The 20,068-nt window shown below is 37.6% G+C and overlaps 1 protein-coding gene across 1 annotated transcript in view; it reads left to right on the top strand.

Annotated features, from left to right (window-relative positions):
• BICD1 (BICD cargo adaptor 1) overlaps window positions 1-20,068 on the top strand; it is a 225,426-nt gene that overhangs the window by 168,479 nt on the left and 36,879 nt on the right. Inside the window, exon 4 of the mRNA XM_029955516.1 lies at window positions 9,161-10,255. Within this exon, the coding sequence (XP_029811376.1) occupies window positions 9,161-10,255 (1,095 nt within the window). The remainder of the gene's footprint in view (window positions 1-9,160; window positions 10,256-20,068) is intronic.

The following is a 20,068-nucleotide window of genomic DNA, read 5'->3' as shown; positions in this document are numbered from 1 at the left end:
TTTGGCTGGGTAAACCTTTCCTCAGGAGATAACTGTGTACCAGTGTTTAAGTAACGTTGACAGTTTGTCAGGATGTCTAGAGGCACAGGCAGGGCCTTATGTTCCAAAGTTAGCCCCACATTTAGTTGTGGAGACCAGGCTCAACACAGGAAGTGGAGGCTTTGTAGCTTCTGGTCTCAGCAACAACGCTAACGTCTAATTTTGGTTGAGACAAAGTCACCATCTTATGGTAAGCAACATTTTTAAAAAAGCATATTAGCTTTTTCTAGGAATATATTCTGTTCAAACTGTTGAATACAAGTATAGTGGAATATATCCTTTCATGCATAATTTATAATCTGATAGGTTTTCCTTAGCTATGCATCCCCCTTGGGTTTAATTTATATAAATAAGCAAATTATAAAAACATTACAGGGTACATTGCCAAAAAGTAATTGCAATTGTCTTTGATGTTAATGAGGCTTGAAAATAATATGACAGCTCTGATACACAGCAGTACTAATAATGCACCTTGCAGCATACCCTGTGTATCAGAACCACTGTCTGGACATTCCAAGGAGCAAGCAATCAGATGTACACTATGTGTGGCTATCTGAAATGCTTGGAGCCAGAAGTGTTGAAATGAAATATTCAGAATGTAGAAATGTAATATACGGCATATACTATATATTTTGAGACATCCCTAATAAGACCAGGTACAGCAGTGAATGATCAAATAATATTAATATTTTTGTAGTGAAATATGTGACTGTTCACTCTAAGAGGAGAAAATGGGGACCAGAAAAGGCCTCTCATCAGACAGGTGCAATTTTGCTGCTTGAGGAATCTAGGGCTGTGTGAACATGATACAACTTTTATTTAAAGCCACTTGGGATTTTGAAATTATGACCGTTGTAGGGCATTGCAGCTGCTGTACTGTGAGGCAGCTCTCGGTCTCCTGTAGCTCTGTTTTAACATCAGAATACTTTGGAAATCCCAGTTTGTATTTTCACAGTTCTCTTGTCTCTCAGGATTTCTTTTGGCCAGGGTCCAAAGTACCGCATCTGAGAGAAAGCTGTGCACCTTTGAATCAAACACCTGTGCTTAGTTCATGTTGACAGTGTGTGGAGAGATAGAGGGGCACACGCAGGGATCTAACACCCTGTACCAGGGATTATGCAACTTTTAAATTGTTCTTTCTGAGAATTAAAGAAACCTTTTGAAGACAGCATACCCAGGTCAAAGCTCATTGGCCTGTTCTTGTCTTACAAGATTCCATCTATGCATGTTAATTATGTTTTCCCATTTATGAGTATTTACTTGACTTAGTTCTGCAAAGGAAAAAATCTGTTTCTGCCTTGAGTATCAGGAATGGTGGGTGAGTTGTTTTACTTCTCTGAGGCACATTCATAAAGGGAAGGTAATAAATTAGCCCCATCAATAGTCTCTACCAGTCTTTTGTTAGATAGAATTAGGGGAGAAAAAAATAGGTCTACTCCTCAAGAGGTCATACCGCCATCTACTGGGAAATGGTAAGAATTAATATGAAAACCTAGGACAACTGCAATTTAGTGTCTCCATTGTCCTCAAGACTTGGTTATTTAAAATAGATTAAACAGCTTACCCTTGAACAACATGGCCTGAATTGCATGAGTGCACTTACATGCAGATTTTTTTTTTATAAATACACTACAGTACTGTAAAGGTGTCTCTTCCTTATGATTTTCTTAATAACTTTTTTCTCTAGCTTACTTTATTGTTAAAAAAAAACCCTAGTGTATATGCAAGTAACACATGTATTAATTGACTATGTTATTGGTGAGGCTTCCAATCAAACAGTACTGCATTGTTCAAGGGTCAACGGTAATTGATATTTTCCAGTGACGGTCAGGTACCTTAATTAGTTTTATTAGAATGAAAATAAGTAGATCCTGTCTGAGGGAGCTAAATTTTTTAATCTATTTAAAGGAGTCTCTATGCTTATGCTAATATTTCTACCTTTGATAAATAGCCTCTGTTTAGCCTCACATTGCAGAGAGTTTTCTCTTTCTTCAAACTAAGGGAGAAACTTTTGGATTTTTTTTTTTTCGGTATCACACTAGCTACATTTCACAGTCAATGTAACAACAAAAATGTTTCTGTGAAACTGAAACTGATGTTTTGTTGTATCCTCATGGATGTGAAAGAATAAAGATTCATATTATATTTAGAGTCATTCTACTAAAGACAATTTTAATTTTTCCTATAATGATAGTAAGTGGTCAATTTGCTATATGTCCCTTAAGAGTTCAGAGCAGTTTATATATATTTGCTTAATAGGTTGGTGCTTACAACTACTGTATGGGGTAGATAATATTATTATCCTCATTTTACAGATAGGGAAACTGAGGCACAGATATGTTTTTGGTTTTTTTTTGTCATTTGTTCAAACCCCCGCAACTTAGTAAGTGGAGTTGCTTGCTACACAGAGAGAGTCAAACAAATCAAATATTATATGTGCTTAACAAAGACTAACAGAATATTTATGGGGAGAAATTAATTATGAGAAGATAGGTCACTCTGTGTTTTTTAAAACTTAAGGTGACATATACAATTTCCTAGGACAACGTCGACAACTCATTAAACGATTACAGACTTTATAGTTAAAGATTACCTTTAATAAAAGCTTTAGAAGCAAATGCATATCTCAGAGGGCTTACTTTTTCTGACTTATTCAGAAAACATAAAAAGAGCATCTATTATCACAACAGCAAGGGAAGAGTCTATGCCATTTTTTTTAAAGAACTTTTTGGAGATATAATTTACATATAATATATCCACCCAAGTAAGGGTATAATTCAGTGTTTTTTAAATATATTTACAAAGTTGTGCAACCATCACCACAGTCAATTTTAGAATATTTTCATCACACCAAAAATAAACCATGTACTCAGTAAAGACTCCAGCCCAGAGCAACCATTAATCTACTTTCTATCTCGATAGATTTGTCTGTTCTGGACATTTGATGTACACAGAATCATACAGTAGTAGGTGGTCTTTCATGACTGAGTTTTTCTTATTTTCCTTTTTAATGTTTATTTATTTTTGAGAGAGAGAGACAGAGAGAGAGAGAGAAAGAGGGAGCAGGGGAGATGCAGGGAAAGAAAGGGACAGAGGACCCAAAGTGGGCTCTGAGCTGACAGCAAAGAGCCCAATGCAAGGCTTAAACTCACAAACCATGAGATCATGACCTGAGCCGAAGTTGAATGCTCAACAGACTGAGCCACACAGGCGCCCTATAACTGGCTTTTTCCATTTAGAATAAGGTTATTTGAGGTTCATGTATGTTACAATATCTATTAGTATTTCATTTTTTTTATTGCCAAATAATAATCCATTGTTTGGATATACCCCATCCAAACCACATTCTATTTACCCATTTACCAGTGATGAACATTTGAATTGTTTCTACTTTTTGACTATTATGAATAATGGCATGGACATTTATGTACAAGTTTTGTGTGCACTATGTTTTAATTCTCTTCAGTATATGCTTAGGAGTGGGATTGCTGGTCCTTTGGCAACTTTGTTTCCAGGTTGATCTTTCACTAGATTGATCTTTTTCACAGTTCTTGTTTGTCAGGGAACAGATGTGGATTATCAGAATTGTTTCACTTCAAGCAGAGAAGAATAAATTATTTATTTCTGATTTCTATTTGTGTATGTTGATACTATGTATACCATTACAAGAATCACACCAACCATTCAACTGAGAGTCAGTTGACCAGGGTAAAGACTTTATTAAAACTAATAGCATATAGGGGCACCCGGGTGTCTCAGTCTATTAAGCTTCCGACTTTGGCTCAGGTCATGATCTCACAGTTTGAGCCTTGTGTTGGGCTCTGTGATGACAGCTTAGAGCCTGGAGCCTGATTCAGATTCTGTCTCCTTCTCTCTCTGCCCCTCCCCTGCTCATGCTCTCTCTCTCTCTCTTTCTTTCTTTTTTGATTTCTTTTCCTATAAAAGTCCTAATATGAACATGCAAATTCTGAATCTTTTCTTTTGTTCTTCCACAAAAGATCTATCAGTATTCAGTACATATGATTTAAAAAATAAACATATGGGGCACCTGGGTGGCTCAGTCAGTTAAGCCTCCGACTTCGGCTCAGGTCAGATCTCACGTTCGTGGGTTCGAGCCCCACGTCAGGCTCTGTGCTGACAGCTAGCTCAGGGCCTGGAGCCTGCTTCCGGTTCTGTGTCTCCCTCTCTCTCTGCCCCTTCCCTCTCATGCTCTGTCTCTCTCTGTATCAAAAATAAATAAAACATTTTAAAAAATTTAAAAAATAATAAAAAATAAAAGATAAACATACAGTAAAATTAAAAAATTTCTATGGGAGGGACACATGGCTGGGTCAGTCAGTAGAGGATGCAACTCTTGATCTCAGGGTCATGGGTTTGAGTCTCACACTAGGAGTAGAGATTACTTAAAAAAAATTCTATGGAACATAATGACAATAATAATAATAATTAACATATACTGTAAACTAACACTGGATTAAGGAGTTCACAAATTCTGCATTCAAGTTTTCTGGCAAAACAACCCACCCTACCATAAAAAATAAAATCCCCACTTATGGATAGAAGATGAAGATTGTAGAAGATGAAGATTTTAGTTACTATGGAACATGATATTTAACACAGCAAGTTTCTCTTGGATAAGTTCTTCACAAATAGAGATTAAAATACTACTCTTAAAATGAACAGTAATTTTGATCTTTGAAGTGCTTTACATTTATTAATTCAAGGCATGACATATCTTAAATAGTTTGTGCACTGCTTCTGAAATTTAAATATAATTTAAGGTACTCCAAACCTTAGTAGCTGAGCAAAAATATCATGCTGAAGTTATATAAAATTATCCACAATTTAGTTATCATTGGAGGAGGAGCAGACCAACCATAATTGTCTCGAAAAAATTGTGTGTGTGTGTGTGTGTGTGTGTGTAAATTTGGATATCATTCTCTGTTCAGGTGATTCCACCATAAATATACTGAGTGTGGAAATTAGTACTGTATGTGGAGAATAAAGACATGAAAGAAACAATATGCTTTTGATGTTTTCTGGAGAGGCTATAGATTTACCTTATAGTCTTAGAAAATGTTATTTTTAAATCATAATCAGCAGAATACAGATTGAAACTCTTCTAATGGTATTACCTCATTTATTATAACACTTTTCCCCCTAAAAACAAGATTGAGACACATTTAGTGCCTTTTGTACTGGTCCAATTTTTATTTTAGTCAAAAGCTTTTTCCTATTTAAAGGCTTTTTAGAAACAATTTTGTCTATTGTAATCATGTGTACTAATCAAATGATGTTTAGTTTTCCAGAGTAAATACAATAAGTTGTCAAGAGAAAAAGAAAACTCCTAAAATAATACATTTTCATTGAGGTTGTATCAATATCAATAATAGAATATTTAGAAGATTTTTTGTCTCCTTTATGAAAAATTCAACTGACTTGGCTTTTCATCAAGTACCACATTACCTAATTACCTGCATTTTTCATTTAAAGTTATTGCCCATTAGTCTGGGTAAGTCCATTCATCTTCAGCTATGGGAATACAATTTGTTGTGTCTAATAAACCCAACTAAGAGGATGTGTATTAAAATATATCTTGACTTTGAAATGAAATAATTGCTTTTGCAAATGGATAGAAATCTATGAAACAAAGGCATTTGACATGTAGAAATATTTTGGTCATGGGAATGACCAGTTACCCAAATGTTAACAACAGCTAACATTATAATACCTTGAGCATTAAATTCACTATCTTACTCAATCATTCTTTTGTAAGTTAATAAACTAAAACTTACCCACAGTCATAGAGCTAGGTAAATGTTGGTGCCAAGATTAGAGTCAAATTCTCTGATACTATAGCTTCAGTTGTTTGTTTTAAACCTGCAATACTATTCTTTTGGAATATTTTGGCTTCTATAGCCATAATATGTACTTGTGGATTATGTTCCAGATATGGGCAAGCACTATGTCATAAAATCAAAGCTATGACTTAGAAGGCTCTAATGAGAAATTAAAATAACAAAGCTATGTTTTTAGTTCTAATTTCATGACCATACTATACAGGCAGTCCTTGCTTAGCATGATATTGCTGGGCCATGAATGATTGTGTACACTGTAAACCATGCAAACAAACTCATAACTAATGGAGAAAATTCAGTCGTACTATGATTTTTTTTTTTTAAGAAAGCTCTACGGTTCAATGTAGGGCTTGAACTCATGACCCTGAGATCAAGACCTGGGTGCCCTTTGTTCTGTGATCTTTAAATTTTTTTTTAATCAGAACATTCAAAACTCCCTTATTGTTGGTTATAAATGTATAAAGAATTGAAAAGATACTAAAATTACTGTAATCCAAAAATTAGAAACATATTTAAAGTGTTCCTTATAAAAAACTTATCTTTGAGATAAAAATTTAACTTTCCCCAAAATAAACTGGGAAATTAACTTTATGTTTTACAGAATATTAAAGATATCCAAGCTTTTGAAACAAAAATTTGAATTGTGCCTCCTCCCCACCAAAAAACTTACCAAGAATAATTTGATCTTACTACCTTCTCATCACATAATTTATGATAGGAGGAAGAATCTTTCCTATGCCTTGTTAAATTGTCACACTCCTAAGTTTGGATCGGCTTTCAACATTCTATCCTTTGCACTTTCAGTGTCTGAAAATATCTCTGAGAGTGCCTTTCGTGAACCCATGTCGCTTTCTCCCCGACCTTTTTATCCTTTTTTTAACAACTACTCTTTTAATTTATATTGAGACATCTCTGAGTTGCCTTGGCTATATATCTAAATTCCTTGACATCATCAGTGTCAATATTCAACAGTTTCTTCTGTAGTTCCATTTATGTTTAACTCCGATTTCATTTCCAATGTTGTCTCTCTTGGTTTCTCTACTGCTTGTTCATGCTCTCCTTCCTTTCCTTTTTTTTCTTTTCTTACTTTCTCTCCTTCCCTTTCTTCCTTTCTTTTCTTTCCTTCTCCCTCCCTTCTTTTTTCCCTCCTCTTTTCTTTCTTTCTTTTCTTTCTCCTCTTGTTTTCTTTCCCAATGCCCTCTTTAGACTATTTTTGTGAAACATCATGTGGGCTTATCACTGGACTACAATAAGACAACACAACTACATTTTGATGTCTGTGAATGAACTGAATAACAGATATGCAGTGACCAATCACGGAAGAAATGATGTAACTGGTCACCTGTCATGATGTTATCATGTAATGATTTTGTATTGAAGCAGCAAAGCTTATACCTTACACATTGTTCACAGTTAATGTACTGGTCTTGAAAATTTGAGGCATGTTTTGGGGGACTGGTGTTTTAACTAACTGTGGTCACTGAAATTAATACATATTAAAAACTTAAGTGAAGACTGTCTATATATGACAATAATATGAAGAATATCCAGTACCACAAAGAATCATAAAAATACTACTCTACTGTATTACAAATTTATAGACAGCTGTGGATCTCATAAAATAATATGCTGATATACTATTAATTATTTAATATGGATATTTATCATGTTATAATAATTTTATTTAACTCCTAGAAATTTAGAAGTTTAGAGGGATATAATGTATGATCCAGGAAAATTGTAAAGTTCAAATTGATAAATTCCTTTAGATATAAAAACATTCAACATCAATCTGTTGTCTTTAAATAATATTTAAATATATATGTTTTTAATATTTATTTGTTTTGAGAGAAAAGAGAGCTGGGGAGGGACAGAGACAGCATCTGAAGCAGGCTCCATGCTCAGCACAGAGACTGCTGTAGGGCTTGAATCCAAACCGTGAGATCATGACCTGAGCTGAAAGCAAGAGGCTGATATTTAATTGACTGAGCCACCAAGGGCACCCCCAGAAAATGCTTTTAAAATTCTCCTATTATAGGGGTGCTTGGGTGGCTCAGTCAGCTAAGCATCTGCCTCTTGGTCTCAGCACAGGTTTCAGGAGTTTGAACCCCACATTGTGCTGTGCTGACAGCATGGAGCCTGCCTCAGATTCTCTCTCTCCCTCTCTCTCTGCCCCTCCTCCCCTCTCAAAATAAACAAACTTAAAAACTTATCCTATTATAATTTCTTATAAATTTATGTTTTTAATTTTTTAATGTTTATTTTTGAGAGAGAGCGCGAGCGAGCACGTGCGCGCATGCGCACGAGTTGGAGAGGGGGCAGAGAAAGGGGGAGAAAGAAAATCAGAAGCAGGCTCCATGCTCCAAGCTATCAGCACAGAGCCTGACGTGGGGCTCAAACTCCCAAACTTCAAGATCATGACCTGAGCACAAGTCAGATGCTTAACTGATTGAGCCACTTAGACACACTTTTATAACTATGTTTAATTAGACAGTATTTTATATTGAGATCAGAGTATTTTTAATATACAATAATACTACCGATATAATAACAAAACTGTCATTTTAAGAAAATATATTGCTAATTTTAAAAATTCAAATTTGGACTGAAGGAATTGAAATTGTAAATTATTCTTTTAGTTCTAAAACTCTGTGTTCTCTGACTTTTATATTAAAAGCTACCAAATTTTGTGCATATGCCTCTTTTGGGGATTAAATGTTAATTTTTTATTTTAAGGAGATGGCTAGTGTTCCCAGCGTTATTTAGTAAGTTAAAGCCTTAGCTGTTAAATCTGATTTTAGGTTGAGCTCTCAGAAGGAAAGGATGATTCATAGGCACCTGTAGACAATCACTTATCCCAGATGAACTAAGGAGAAAATATACTCCAAGGCTCTCAAATAAAGACAGTGCCAAGTATTCTCTCTTGAAGTCATGTTATGTTTTCTGCAAGATGTTAAGATAAAATAAGATTGTTTGAATAACATTCAGGTTTCATGAGTTTATGTGTATAATGCATGAGAATTTGGATGAGTAAATATGCATAGCATAATTCTTTTAAAATGGTGTACTTTTAGACTGATTGACCTACCAGAACTGCTGAAATAAGAACACACACTCCAGTTTAAATCTCAATAATGGGGACCTTGGCTCTGCTGCAGTTATTTTAAATGTATACACGCCTGACTGTGAGTGGATCGAGTGTGTCATTGGCATTGCATTGGAATCATTCAGAAACTTTTGTTTTTTGTTTTTTGCCATCACAGGTAGAGCGGGAAAAGGCCATTCTTCTGGCCAATCTCCAGGAGTCACAGACGCAGCTAGAACACACCAAGGGGGCTCTGACGGAGCAGCACGAACGGGTGCACCGGCTCACAGAACACGTTAATGCCATGAGAGGCCTACAGAGCAGCAAAGAACTCAAGGCTGAGCTGGATGGGGAGAAGAGCCGGGACTCAGGGGAGGAGGCTCATGACTATGAGGTGGACATCAATGGCTTAGAGATCCTTGAATGCAAGTATAGGGTGGCAGTAACTGAGGTGATTGATTTGAAAGCTGAAATTAAGGCCTTAAAGGAGAAATATAATAAATCTGTAGAAAACTATACTGAAGAGAAAGCCAAGTATGAGAGTAAGATCCAAATGTATGACGAGCAGGTTACAAGCCTTGAAAAGACCAGCAAGGAGAGTGGAGAGAAGATGGCCCACATGGAGAAGGAGTTGCAAAAGATGACCAGCATAGCCAATGAAAATCACAATACCCTTAATACAGCCCAGGATGAGTTGGTGACATTTAGTGAGGAGCTAGCTCAGCTTTACCACCATGTATGTCTGTGTAACAACGAAACCCCCAACAGGGTCATGCTGGACTACTACAGGCAAAGCAGAGTCACTCGCAGTGGCAGCCTGAAAGGGCCTGATGATCCCCGGGGACTTTTGTCTCCACGATTAGCCAGGCGGGGTGTGTCATCCCCAGTAGAAACAAGGACCTCATCTGAACCAGTTTCAAAAGAAAACACAGAGGCCAGCAAAGAACCAAGTCCAACCAAGACCCCCACAATCTCTCCTGTTATTACTGCCCCACCATCATCTCCAGTATTGGATACAAGTGACATCCGCAAAGAGCCAATGAATATCTACAACCTTAATGCCATAATTCGGGACCAAATCAAACATCTGCAGAAAGCTGTGGACCGGTCCTTGCAACTGTCTCGTCAAAGAGCAGCAGCGCGGGAGCTGGCCCCCATGATTGATAAAGACAAGGAAGCCTTAATGGAGGAGATCCTCAAGCTCAAGTCCCTGCTGAGCACCAAACGGGAGCAGATCGCCACACTGAGAGCAGTGCTGAAAGCCAACAAACAGGTGATCTCATTCTATTGACAACACAGCTAGCCAACGCTTTCTTAACTTGTTAATTCTTTAATGTTGTTGAGGGTCCCTTATCATAAGGGTGAGAGTTCAGATTCCTGGTCCGCAGAGGAATAAATCAAACTATGTCTCAGCACCAGATCAGAATGTAATAATTACTTTTCAGTGAGTGAGTAGATGATACAGGAGAGTAGCTGTGCCCTTCTAGGGGAGGTAGAGGTGAGGAAGTTAAAGCGGGATCCAAGGAGAAGATCTAGTTGCAGATGTAGAAAGGCAATTCTGGCAGTACTTAGCTGGAGTCCAGCAGTCACTGAGTGTGGAAACTTGAGACGGAGGGGTGGTTGGCCTGGCATGGCAGCTTACACCAGGGAGACACCCTGGCAAGCACCAGAGCAAACAGAGGGGAGCCCTCTAAAGAGAGAAAGAGAGAGAGATAGAATGTCTGCTAGCTCTGCCAGTGACCATGTATCTGAAATTTAGGTTTAGTTGCAATGTTAATTGATCACCTAGCTTAAGCAGTAGAAAGTTTTTACTAAGCATAGATCTTGTCTTTCTGGAATAAACAGGAATACTACAACATGACCCTACCTAATTCCTACATCTCCTCCATGACTGAATTTGTTTTCCACCCTTGAGCTTTACCTGGGTGAGAATGCTGTGAAATATAGACAGGGAAAATTTTTTAACCTCTGTTTAACTTCTCTGGAACATAAATCTTGAAAGATATATTTGAGAAGGGTGCTGATAAAGGGTGTTGATAAAGAGAAACAAAGCATCAAATACCTTCTTGAAAATATAAGCAAGTTCTGGTGTTGAGGACTAAGAGTTAATTTGAGATGCAGTGCTCCTTCTCCTTTTACCTTTATATGAGAGGACCATGCCAATATTGTGTCATCCACAGTACAATTTTCTAGAGTCTTGGTCTTTAGTTCCCATAAATCCATTGATATCATTGGGAGGTCTATCCCACAAGCAGTAATATTGTTTGCACCGTAAACATGTTTTATATAAATCTAAGGACAAATTAAGACTTTTTGTGTTATCACTTCAGGGAAATAGAAGAGATTAAGGTGAATAAAGAATTGTGAGAGATCTGACTCCAATTTGAGGTCAGAATGAAAGAATTTGCAGGGCGCATGGGTGGCTCAGTTGGTTAAGTGTCTGACTCATGGTGTTGGGTCAGGTCATGATCTCATGGTTTCTGAGTTTGAGCCCCTGTCAGTGCAGAGCCTGCTTGGGATTCTCCCTGTCCCTCTCTCTCTGACCCTCCTCTGCTCTATTTCTCTCTCTCAAAAATAAATAAGTAAAAAGTTCTTTAAAAAGTAAAGAATTCGCTACCATAAACTACTACAGTCCAAAGACCCAGTTATTTAGAGTGTTCATAAATAGCCAATACCATACAACTAAAACCATATTAGATAAGGCTTTAGACAACCTTTATCAAGGACCTAATATTAATATCCTGGGCATTCTTGGTCAAGCCATTCAAATAGCATCTCTGACTTCTTCCTGAAGGTTGAATATTAACAACCTAGAAATCTAGGTCTATAAGTGACAAGATGCTTAAATGATGCATGGTTGATAAGCCACGAGAGACTAATTTGTGAACGAGCATTCATTGATTACGTAGTTCAAGGCAGGTAGTAAATAAGGATGCAAAATAACTGACCAGATAACCTAGTAGGAGTTCAACACATGCCTGTTAACTATTTACAGAGCAGGACATGTCATTGAGAGGTATAAACAGGATCATAGGAATTCAGTGCAATTCAGGAATACAAAGCATTTCTGGCTGAATTTTTATTTTCTCAGTGGTTTGTGGTACCATTTGCATTACATTAGCATCACAACCCTTATGGTCTCAGTAAATAAAATGAAAACACATTTCTAGCCATGCATTTAGTTTACATTTTAATGATGTTGGGCCTATTGCTGTGATGCTTATGTGCCATAAATAACTTCAGATGTCTGCAGATGACATCCATTATATTTAGACATTGTAGAATGTTCGCTATTAAGACTAAGGTAAGAATTCTGTCATAAAGGGAAAGGGGGGACTCTTCTTGTTTTAAAAATAGACATTGTGCTTTCTCTATGAATCTTTTAATATACTTCAGGTTTTTCTATATGCACAGTGTCTTCTGAAATATGCAAATGTTTATGAAATAGTATCTGTGTACTATACTGGCTAGATGCTAAATGTTCAAAGGAGACTAATACACGGCCCCTGCCATTCAGAATAGGACTCACAAACTGGTGAGAATGTTGGGAAAGAAACAGATAATTACAGTTTGATGTTATACATGCTGTAATATAAATTATGGAAACATTGCTGAGGAAACAATGTTTCCTAAATGAGTTAGGAAAAAAAACTTCATGGAAGTAGTTTTACCTGAATTTGTTCTTAAAACATAAGGAGTTGTTTTCCAGGAGAGGAAGAAACAATTCCAGACAGAAGGAATAGTAGGTAGAGAATCACTGAATAGAATGATATATTCAGGGAATGGTTGTGAAGAGCTCTGTGGCTGGAAACAAGATTTTTTATTTACAAAGTCAACTTAGGGAGCATGGAGAGTGTAGTGAATGTAGACATCAGCAAATCTACTCATGGGCTGAAGATACTTAGAATTTCTTACTTCTGAAAATGCTTTGTGCAATCTGGACCAGCAACTCTACAAACAAAACAGTCTTTGGAAGCATTTCTCACAAATAATGAGTTTATTCTTCTATTTCAGATCTTGCTCTTCTGTCATTCTTTTCTCTCCTTCCCTTGGATAACTGACCATCTGGCTCCAAATGCTTACAAATTTGTTACATCTGTATTTTCACAACTTAAACCTAATGGTCATATATGAATGTGTCTATAAATTTTTTAAATTAAACCATCATTTTTCTCCCCAGGTCAATTTCTGTACTCTGGATAATTTTCTGAATCAGTAGTATTTCTGAAGATTCCATTGAGCTATAACAACAGAATACACTAAAATATTTTATCAGTAAATTCTTATTTTAATCTGAATTTAAATTTTTTATGTCTTTTATTTATTTTTGAGAGACAGAGAGAGACAATGCAAGCAGGGGAGTGTCAGAGAGAGAGGGAGAAACAGAATCTGAAGCAGGCTCCAGGCTCTGAGCTATCTGTCAGCACGGAGCCTGATGCAGGGCTCGAACTCACGAACTTTGAGATCATGACCTGAGCTGAAGCCGGACACTTAATCGACTGAGCCACCCAGGTGCCCCAATCTGAATTTAAATTCAATTAAAACCTATAAGAAACTACTCTGGAGTCAAAACATTAATGAGCTACTCTATCTCAACATTGTTTTAATTTTAAAAAGAAGCCAGGTATCTCTATAGAAGTTGGCACTTTGCATAAGAAGGCTGAAGCTGTCCATTTTAAGCACAAAAGAAATGTTAAAAACCTGGGTAGTCTTCCTGGAACATCCCCTTTGCAATGTATTTCTGTTATTAGTAATGGATTTTTTCATTAGTATTGAGTGTTTATACACACTCTGAAAAGCTGTGGTTAACAGTTTGTTAAAATGGTGTATTTTCATTTTGGCCCTGGTATATGTACACCATGTGCTATGCATCAAACAAGCAGTCCCTAAATACACATTGATTTCATGCATTGATTCAGTTAACATTTTTCTTTCTTCCTACTGAGTGTCAAGCTATTTTTTCAATTTGAAATGCTTTTAAATTTACAAAAGATTCAGAAATGGCCAAATTCTAAGTTCAAACAGGTATTTTAATTCATTCACCATTTTGGAATTTCTGCTTTTATGGAGATTGTGAAGAATTAAACTAGAGTATAATTTATTGTTTTGAAGTTTTATGCAAAGGCAGGAAGTAATTGGTTCTTTTTGAATTATTTTTCTTAAACATGTAATATGGATTTGTAGTTTATTGTGTGCACATGGTATAAATTGCACCGGCCTGCTGAAAGCACTCCTGGAGGTGGGGCAAGATGGCGGAGGAGCAGGGAGCGCTGTAATCTCCACAGGCAACTATAAAACTGAGAAAGAATAAAGCCACAATACTCCCACCTGCAAGAATGGGAAGTGTACACACAGAGTCCTTATAGATGAGAGCCTCATAGATACTTGAGTGAGTGCGAACTGGGACCAGAGGCTCTGGGGCACCAGCCTAATGCAAAACTGGGGGAGACCACCCAGAGCGGTGGTGCAGAGCCCCTGAGGGCCGTGCTCAGAGAGGCGGCACAAGGCCAAAGAGGACTACTCACAGAATGGCTGTGCAGAGTGGCCAAGAGCCAAGGGGAAGAGAAAGAGAGACTGAAAACACTCAGAGTGGTCTCTGGAGAGGGGAGAGGACAAGGCCCAGGGCGGAGGGACACTGCCTTCCCATATATAGTGGCTGGGTGTGGAGAGAGAAATTCGTCCCCCTCAGCAGGCTTGTTCTTCCTTGGGCTCAGTGGCTCGCCAACTCCAGGGAGCCAGGCTCCCTGGGAGAAGCTGGCTCCCCAGTCCCGTTACTCATTCCTGGCTAGAAAGTCACCCGCCTGCGGGAGGACATTTCATCTGGGGTGGTAGCATTAAAGTACATGACTTGGATTTGGAAACGAGGTAGGGCTTGGAAAAAAAGCAATTTGATCTGTCCATGGCCCAGGGAGATCAGACTCAAAAGAATGCTTACAATGTGTGTGCAATGGGGCGCTACCATTCTTTTCCGCACAACCACTAAGGTGGGGCCTTGGAGACCAGCCCCTGAGACCCGACCTACCTACACCAAACCACACCCATCTGCGCTGGAGAGCTGCCTCCCCCTTTTTTCCCTTTCCCCCCCTTTTCTCTTTTTTCTATTTTCTTTCTTCCTTCTTTTGTCCTTCCCTCCCTCCCCCCTGGAGTCTGGAAAATAGATCAGTTCTTGCCATCCAGATATATTTTCCCTTATCTCATTCTTATCTCCTCCTTTTGCAGGTTTTATGCTCTCAGATTGTCCTTTATCTTTGGCTATTTTTGTCCCCCCTTCTTCATTTTTTCTTTTTTCTTTTTTTTTTAAATTTTATTTATTTTTGAGACAGAGACAGAGCATGAGTAATCAGGGGCAGAGAGAGAGGGAGACACAGAATCTGAAACAGGCTCCAGGCTCTGAGCTGTCAGCACAGAGCCCAATGCGGGGCTCTAACCCATGAACGTGAAATCATGATCAGGACTGAAGTCGGGGGCTTAACCAATGGAGCCACCCAGGCATCCCTCATTTTTTCTTTTCTGTTCCTTTCTTTCCTTTTCTGTTCTTTTTTCTTTGCCCCTTTGGTTTCCTTGTTTATTTGATTTGTCTGTGCATTTGCATGCTTTGTTCCCTGTGTGTTTGTCTATTTTCCTTTTCAGGGCTACCTCAAGAAACAAGCCAAAGTATATATGGTGGAGAGTCTCAAATATCAGTGAGTAGGGAAATAAAATAATCAAAGGTATAACAAGAGAAACTGAGAGGCACCATTAAAAGAACACTTCCAGAAACAATAGGCCCTGGACAGTCAATGAGCCTCCTTCAATAGAGCAATACTCACAGGTACACAGTGCAAAATAAGCTTTTAAAACTGACAAGAGAGAGAAAGCTAGCCAAAATATTGAAACAAAAGAACTCTCCTCTAAAGAAATTCCAGGAAGAAATCACAGCCACAGAACTGCTCAAAACAGACATAAGCAACATAACTGAGCAAGAATTTAGAACAACTATCATAAAATTAATCGCTGGACTTGAAAAAAGCATGGAAATCATCAGAGATACTATTGATACAAAGACTAGGGACCTTCAAAATAGCTGTGATGAGTTTCAAAAGGCTATAAATGAGGTGCATAATAAAACAGAGGCAGCCACTGCACAGATTGTAGAGGCAGAGAGGAGAATAGGTGAATTAGGAGACACAGTTATAGCAAAAGAGGAAGCTAAGAAAAAGAAAGAAATTGATACAGGAAAGGAGAATTTGAGACCTCAGTGATACAATCAAATGGAACAATATCTGTCTCATAGGAGTTCCTGAAGAAGAAGAAGGGGGAAAAGGTCCTGAAGGGGTGCTTGATCAAATTATAGCTGAGAACTTCACCAATCTGGGGAAGGAAATAGACATTAAATCCAAGAGGTGCAGAGAACTCCCCTAAGACATAACTTGAATCGACCTTCAGCACAACATATCATAGTAAAAATGGCAAAATATAAAGATAAAGAGAGAATTCTGAAAGCAGCTAGGGATAAAAGGGCCCTAACATACAAAGGGAAACCTATCAGAGTTGTTACAGACCTGTCTACTGAAACTTGGCAGGCCAGAAAGGAATGGCAGGAAATCTTCAATGTGATGAGCAGGAAACATATGCATCCAAGAATCCTTTATCCAGCAAGCCTGTCATTCAAAATAGGAGAGATAAAGGTTTTTCCCAAATAAACAAAAATTGAGAGAATTCATCACCACCAAACCAGCCCTACAAGAAATCCTAAGAGGGACTCTATGAAAGAAATGTAGCAAGGAATATAAGGTACCAGAGACATCACTACAAACATGAACTCTACAGAGAACAAAATGAATCTGAACCCACATTTGTCAATAATAACACTGAATGTAAATGGACTGAAAACTCCAGTCAAATGACACAGGGTAGCAGAATGGATCAAAAACCAAAATCCATCTATTTGCTGTCTACAAGAGATTCACTCATCTTAGACCTGGAGACACCTTCAGATTGAAAGTAAGGGGATGGAGAAATATCTAGCATGTGACTGGAAGTCAAAAGAAAGCCGGAGTGGTCATACTTATATCAGACAAACTGGACTTTAAAGCAAAGGCAGTAACAAAAGATGAAGAAGGACATTATATAATAATTATAGGGTCTCTCCATCAGGAAAAGTAACAATTTTAACATCTATGCACCAAATTTGGGAGTACCCAAATACATAAGACAATTAATCATAAACAGAAACAACCTTATTGATAAGAATGTGCCTATCTCAGGAGATTTTAATATTCCACTTATAGCAATGGGTATGTCAACCAGAGAGAAAAATCACTAAAGAAACAATGGATCTGAATGGCACATTGGAGCAGATGGAGTTAATAGATATATTTAGAACTCTGCATCCTGCAGCTAGGGAATTCACTTTCTTCTCGAGTGTGCATGGCACATTCTCCAAGATAGATCACATACTGGGGCATAAAGCAGCCCTCCATAAATACAAGCAAATTGAGATCATACCATGCATACTTTCAGATCACAATGCTATGAAACTTGAAATCAATCACAGGAGAAAGTCTGGAAAACCTCCAAAAATGTGGAGGCTAAATACCACCCTACTAAAGAATGATTGGGTCAATCAGGCAATTAGAGAAGAAATTTAAAAATATATGGAAACAAATGAAAACAAAAATACAACAATCCAAACTCTCTGGGACGCAGTAAAGGCAGTCCTAAGAGGAAAGTATATTGCAATCCAGGCCTATTACAAGAAACTAGAAAAAGTGTAAACTCAAAATCTAACAGAGCACCTAAGGAAACTAGAAAGGGAGCAGCAAGAGTACCCCAAAACCAGCAGAAGAAGAGAAATAATAAAGATCAGGGCAGTAATAAACAATATGGAATCCAAACAAACAAACAAACAATTGAACAGATCAATGAGACCAAGAGTTGGTTTTTTGAAAAAGTAAACAAAATTGATAAACCTCTAACCAGGCTCCTCGGAAAGAAAAGAGAGAACACCCAAATAGACAAAATCATGAATGAAAATGAACCTATTACAACCGATCCCTCAGAAATACAAGCAATCATCAGATATTACTATGAAAAACTGTATGCCAACAAACTGGACAATCTAGAAGAAATGGACAAATACCTAAACACACATGCACTACCAAAATTCAATGGGAAGATAGAAAATCTGAACAGACCCATAACCAGTGAAGAAATCGAATCATTTATCAAAAAAATCTCCCAATGAATAAGAGCCCAGGGATGGATGGCTTCCCTGTGGAATTCTACCAGACATTTAAAGCAGAGTTAACACCCATCTTTCTCAAGCTATTTGAAAACATAGAAATAGAAGGAAAACTTCTGAACTCATTCTACGAAGCCAGCATCACTTTGATTCCCAAACCAGACAGAGGCTAATATCCTTAATGAATACAGATGCAAAAATACTCAACAAGAGACTAGCAAATCGAATTCAACAGCATATAAAAATAATTATCCATCAATATGATGCATCATGTTAACAAAAGATAAAAACCATATGATCCTGTCAGATGCAGAAAAAGCATTCGACAAAATACAGCATCATTTCTTAATAAAAACCCTTGAGAAAGGATAGAAGGAACCTACTTAAAACATTATAAAAGCAATTTATGAAAAGCCCATAGCTAATACCATCCTCAATGGGGAAAAAGTGAGAGCTTTTCCCCTGAGATCAGGAACATGATAAGGATGTTTACTCTCACCACTGTTTTTTAACAAAGTGCTGAAAGTCCTAGCATCAGCAATCAAACAACAAAAGGAAATAAAAGGCATCAGAATCGGCAAAGAAGTCAAACTTTCACTTTTCACAGATGATATGATACTTCACATGGAAAACCCGATCGACTCCACCAGAAGCCTTCTAGAACTGATTCATGAATTCAGCAAAGTCACAGGGTACAAAACCAATGTACAGAAATCGGTTGCATTTTTATACACCAATAATGAAGCAACAGAAAGAGAAATCAAGAAACTGATCCCATTCACAATTGCATGAAAAACCATAAAATACCTAGGAATAAACCTAACCAAAGATGTAAAAGACCTGTACGATGAAAACTGTAGAAAACTTATGAAAGAAATTGAAGAAGACACAAAAGAATGGAAAAACATTTGTGCTCATGGATCGGAAGAGTAAACATTGTTAAAATGTCTTTATTACCCAAAGCAATCTCCACATTCAATGGAATCCCAATCAAAATTGCACCAGCATTCTTCTCAAAGCTAGAACAAACTATCCTAAAATTCCTATGGAACCACAAAAAACCCTGAATAGCCTAAGTGATATTGAAGAAGAAAAAAACCAAAAGAGGAGGCATCACAATCCCAGACTTTAGCCTCTACTACAAAGCTATCATCATCAAGACAGTATGGTACTGGCACAAAAACAGACACGTAGACCAATGGCATAGAATCGAGAACCCAGAACTGGACCCACAAATGTATGGCCAATTAATCTTTGACAAAGCAGGAAAGAGTATCCAATGGAAAAAAGACTGCCTCTTAGCAGGTGGTGCTGGGAGAACTGGACAGGAACATGCAAAAGAATGAAACTAGATCACTTTCTTACACCATACACAAAAATAAACTCAAAATCCTGAAGGACCTGAATGTGAGACAGGAAACCATCAAAACCCTAGAGAAGAAAGCAGGAAACAGCCTATTTGACCTCAACCGCAGCAGTTTCCTACTCGACACATCCCCAAAGGCAAGGGAATCAAAAGCAAAAATGAACTCTTGGGACCTCATCAAGATAAAAACTTCTGCATGGCAAAGGAAACAATCAAGAAAACTAATAGGCAACTGACAGAATGGGAAAAGATAGTTGCAAATGACATATCGGATAAAGGGCTAGTATCCAAAATCTACAAGGAACTCACCAAATTCCACAAATGAATAATTCATTGAAGAAATGGGCAGAAGACATGAACAGACACTTCTCCAAAGAGGACATCCAGATGGCCAACAGGCACATCAAACAATGCTCAGCATTACTCATCATCAGAGAAATACAAATCAAAACCACACTGAGATACCAGTCAGAGTGGCTAAAATGAACAAATCAAGA

The sequence above is a fragment of the Suricata suricatta genome, chromosome 10 (assembly GCF_006229205.1).
Source record: "Suricata suricatta isolate VVHF042 chromosome 10, meerkat_22Aug2017_6uvM2_HiC, whole genome shotgun sequence".
Classification (NCBI taxonomy): domain Eukaryota; kingdom Metazoa; phylum Chordata; class Mammalia; order Carnivora; family Herpestidae; genus Suricata; species Suricata suricatta.
This window is presented reverse-complemented; position numbering and strand designations above follow the sequence as displayed.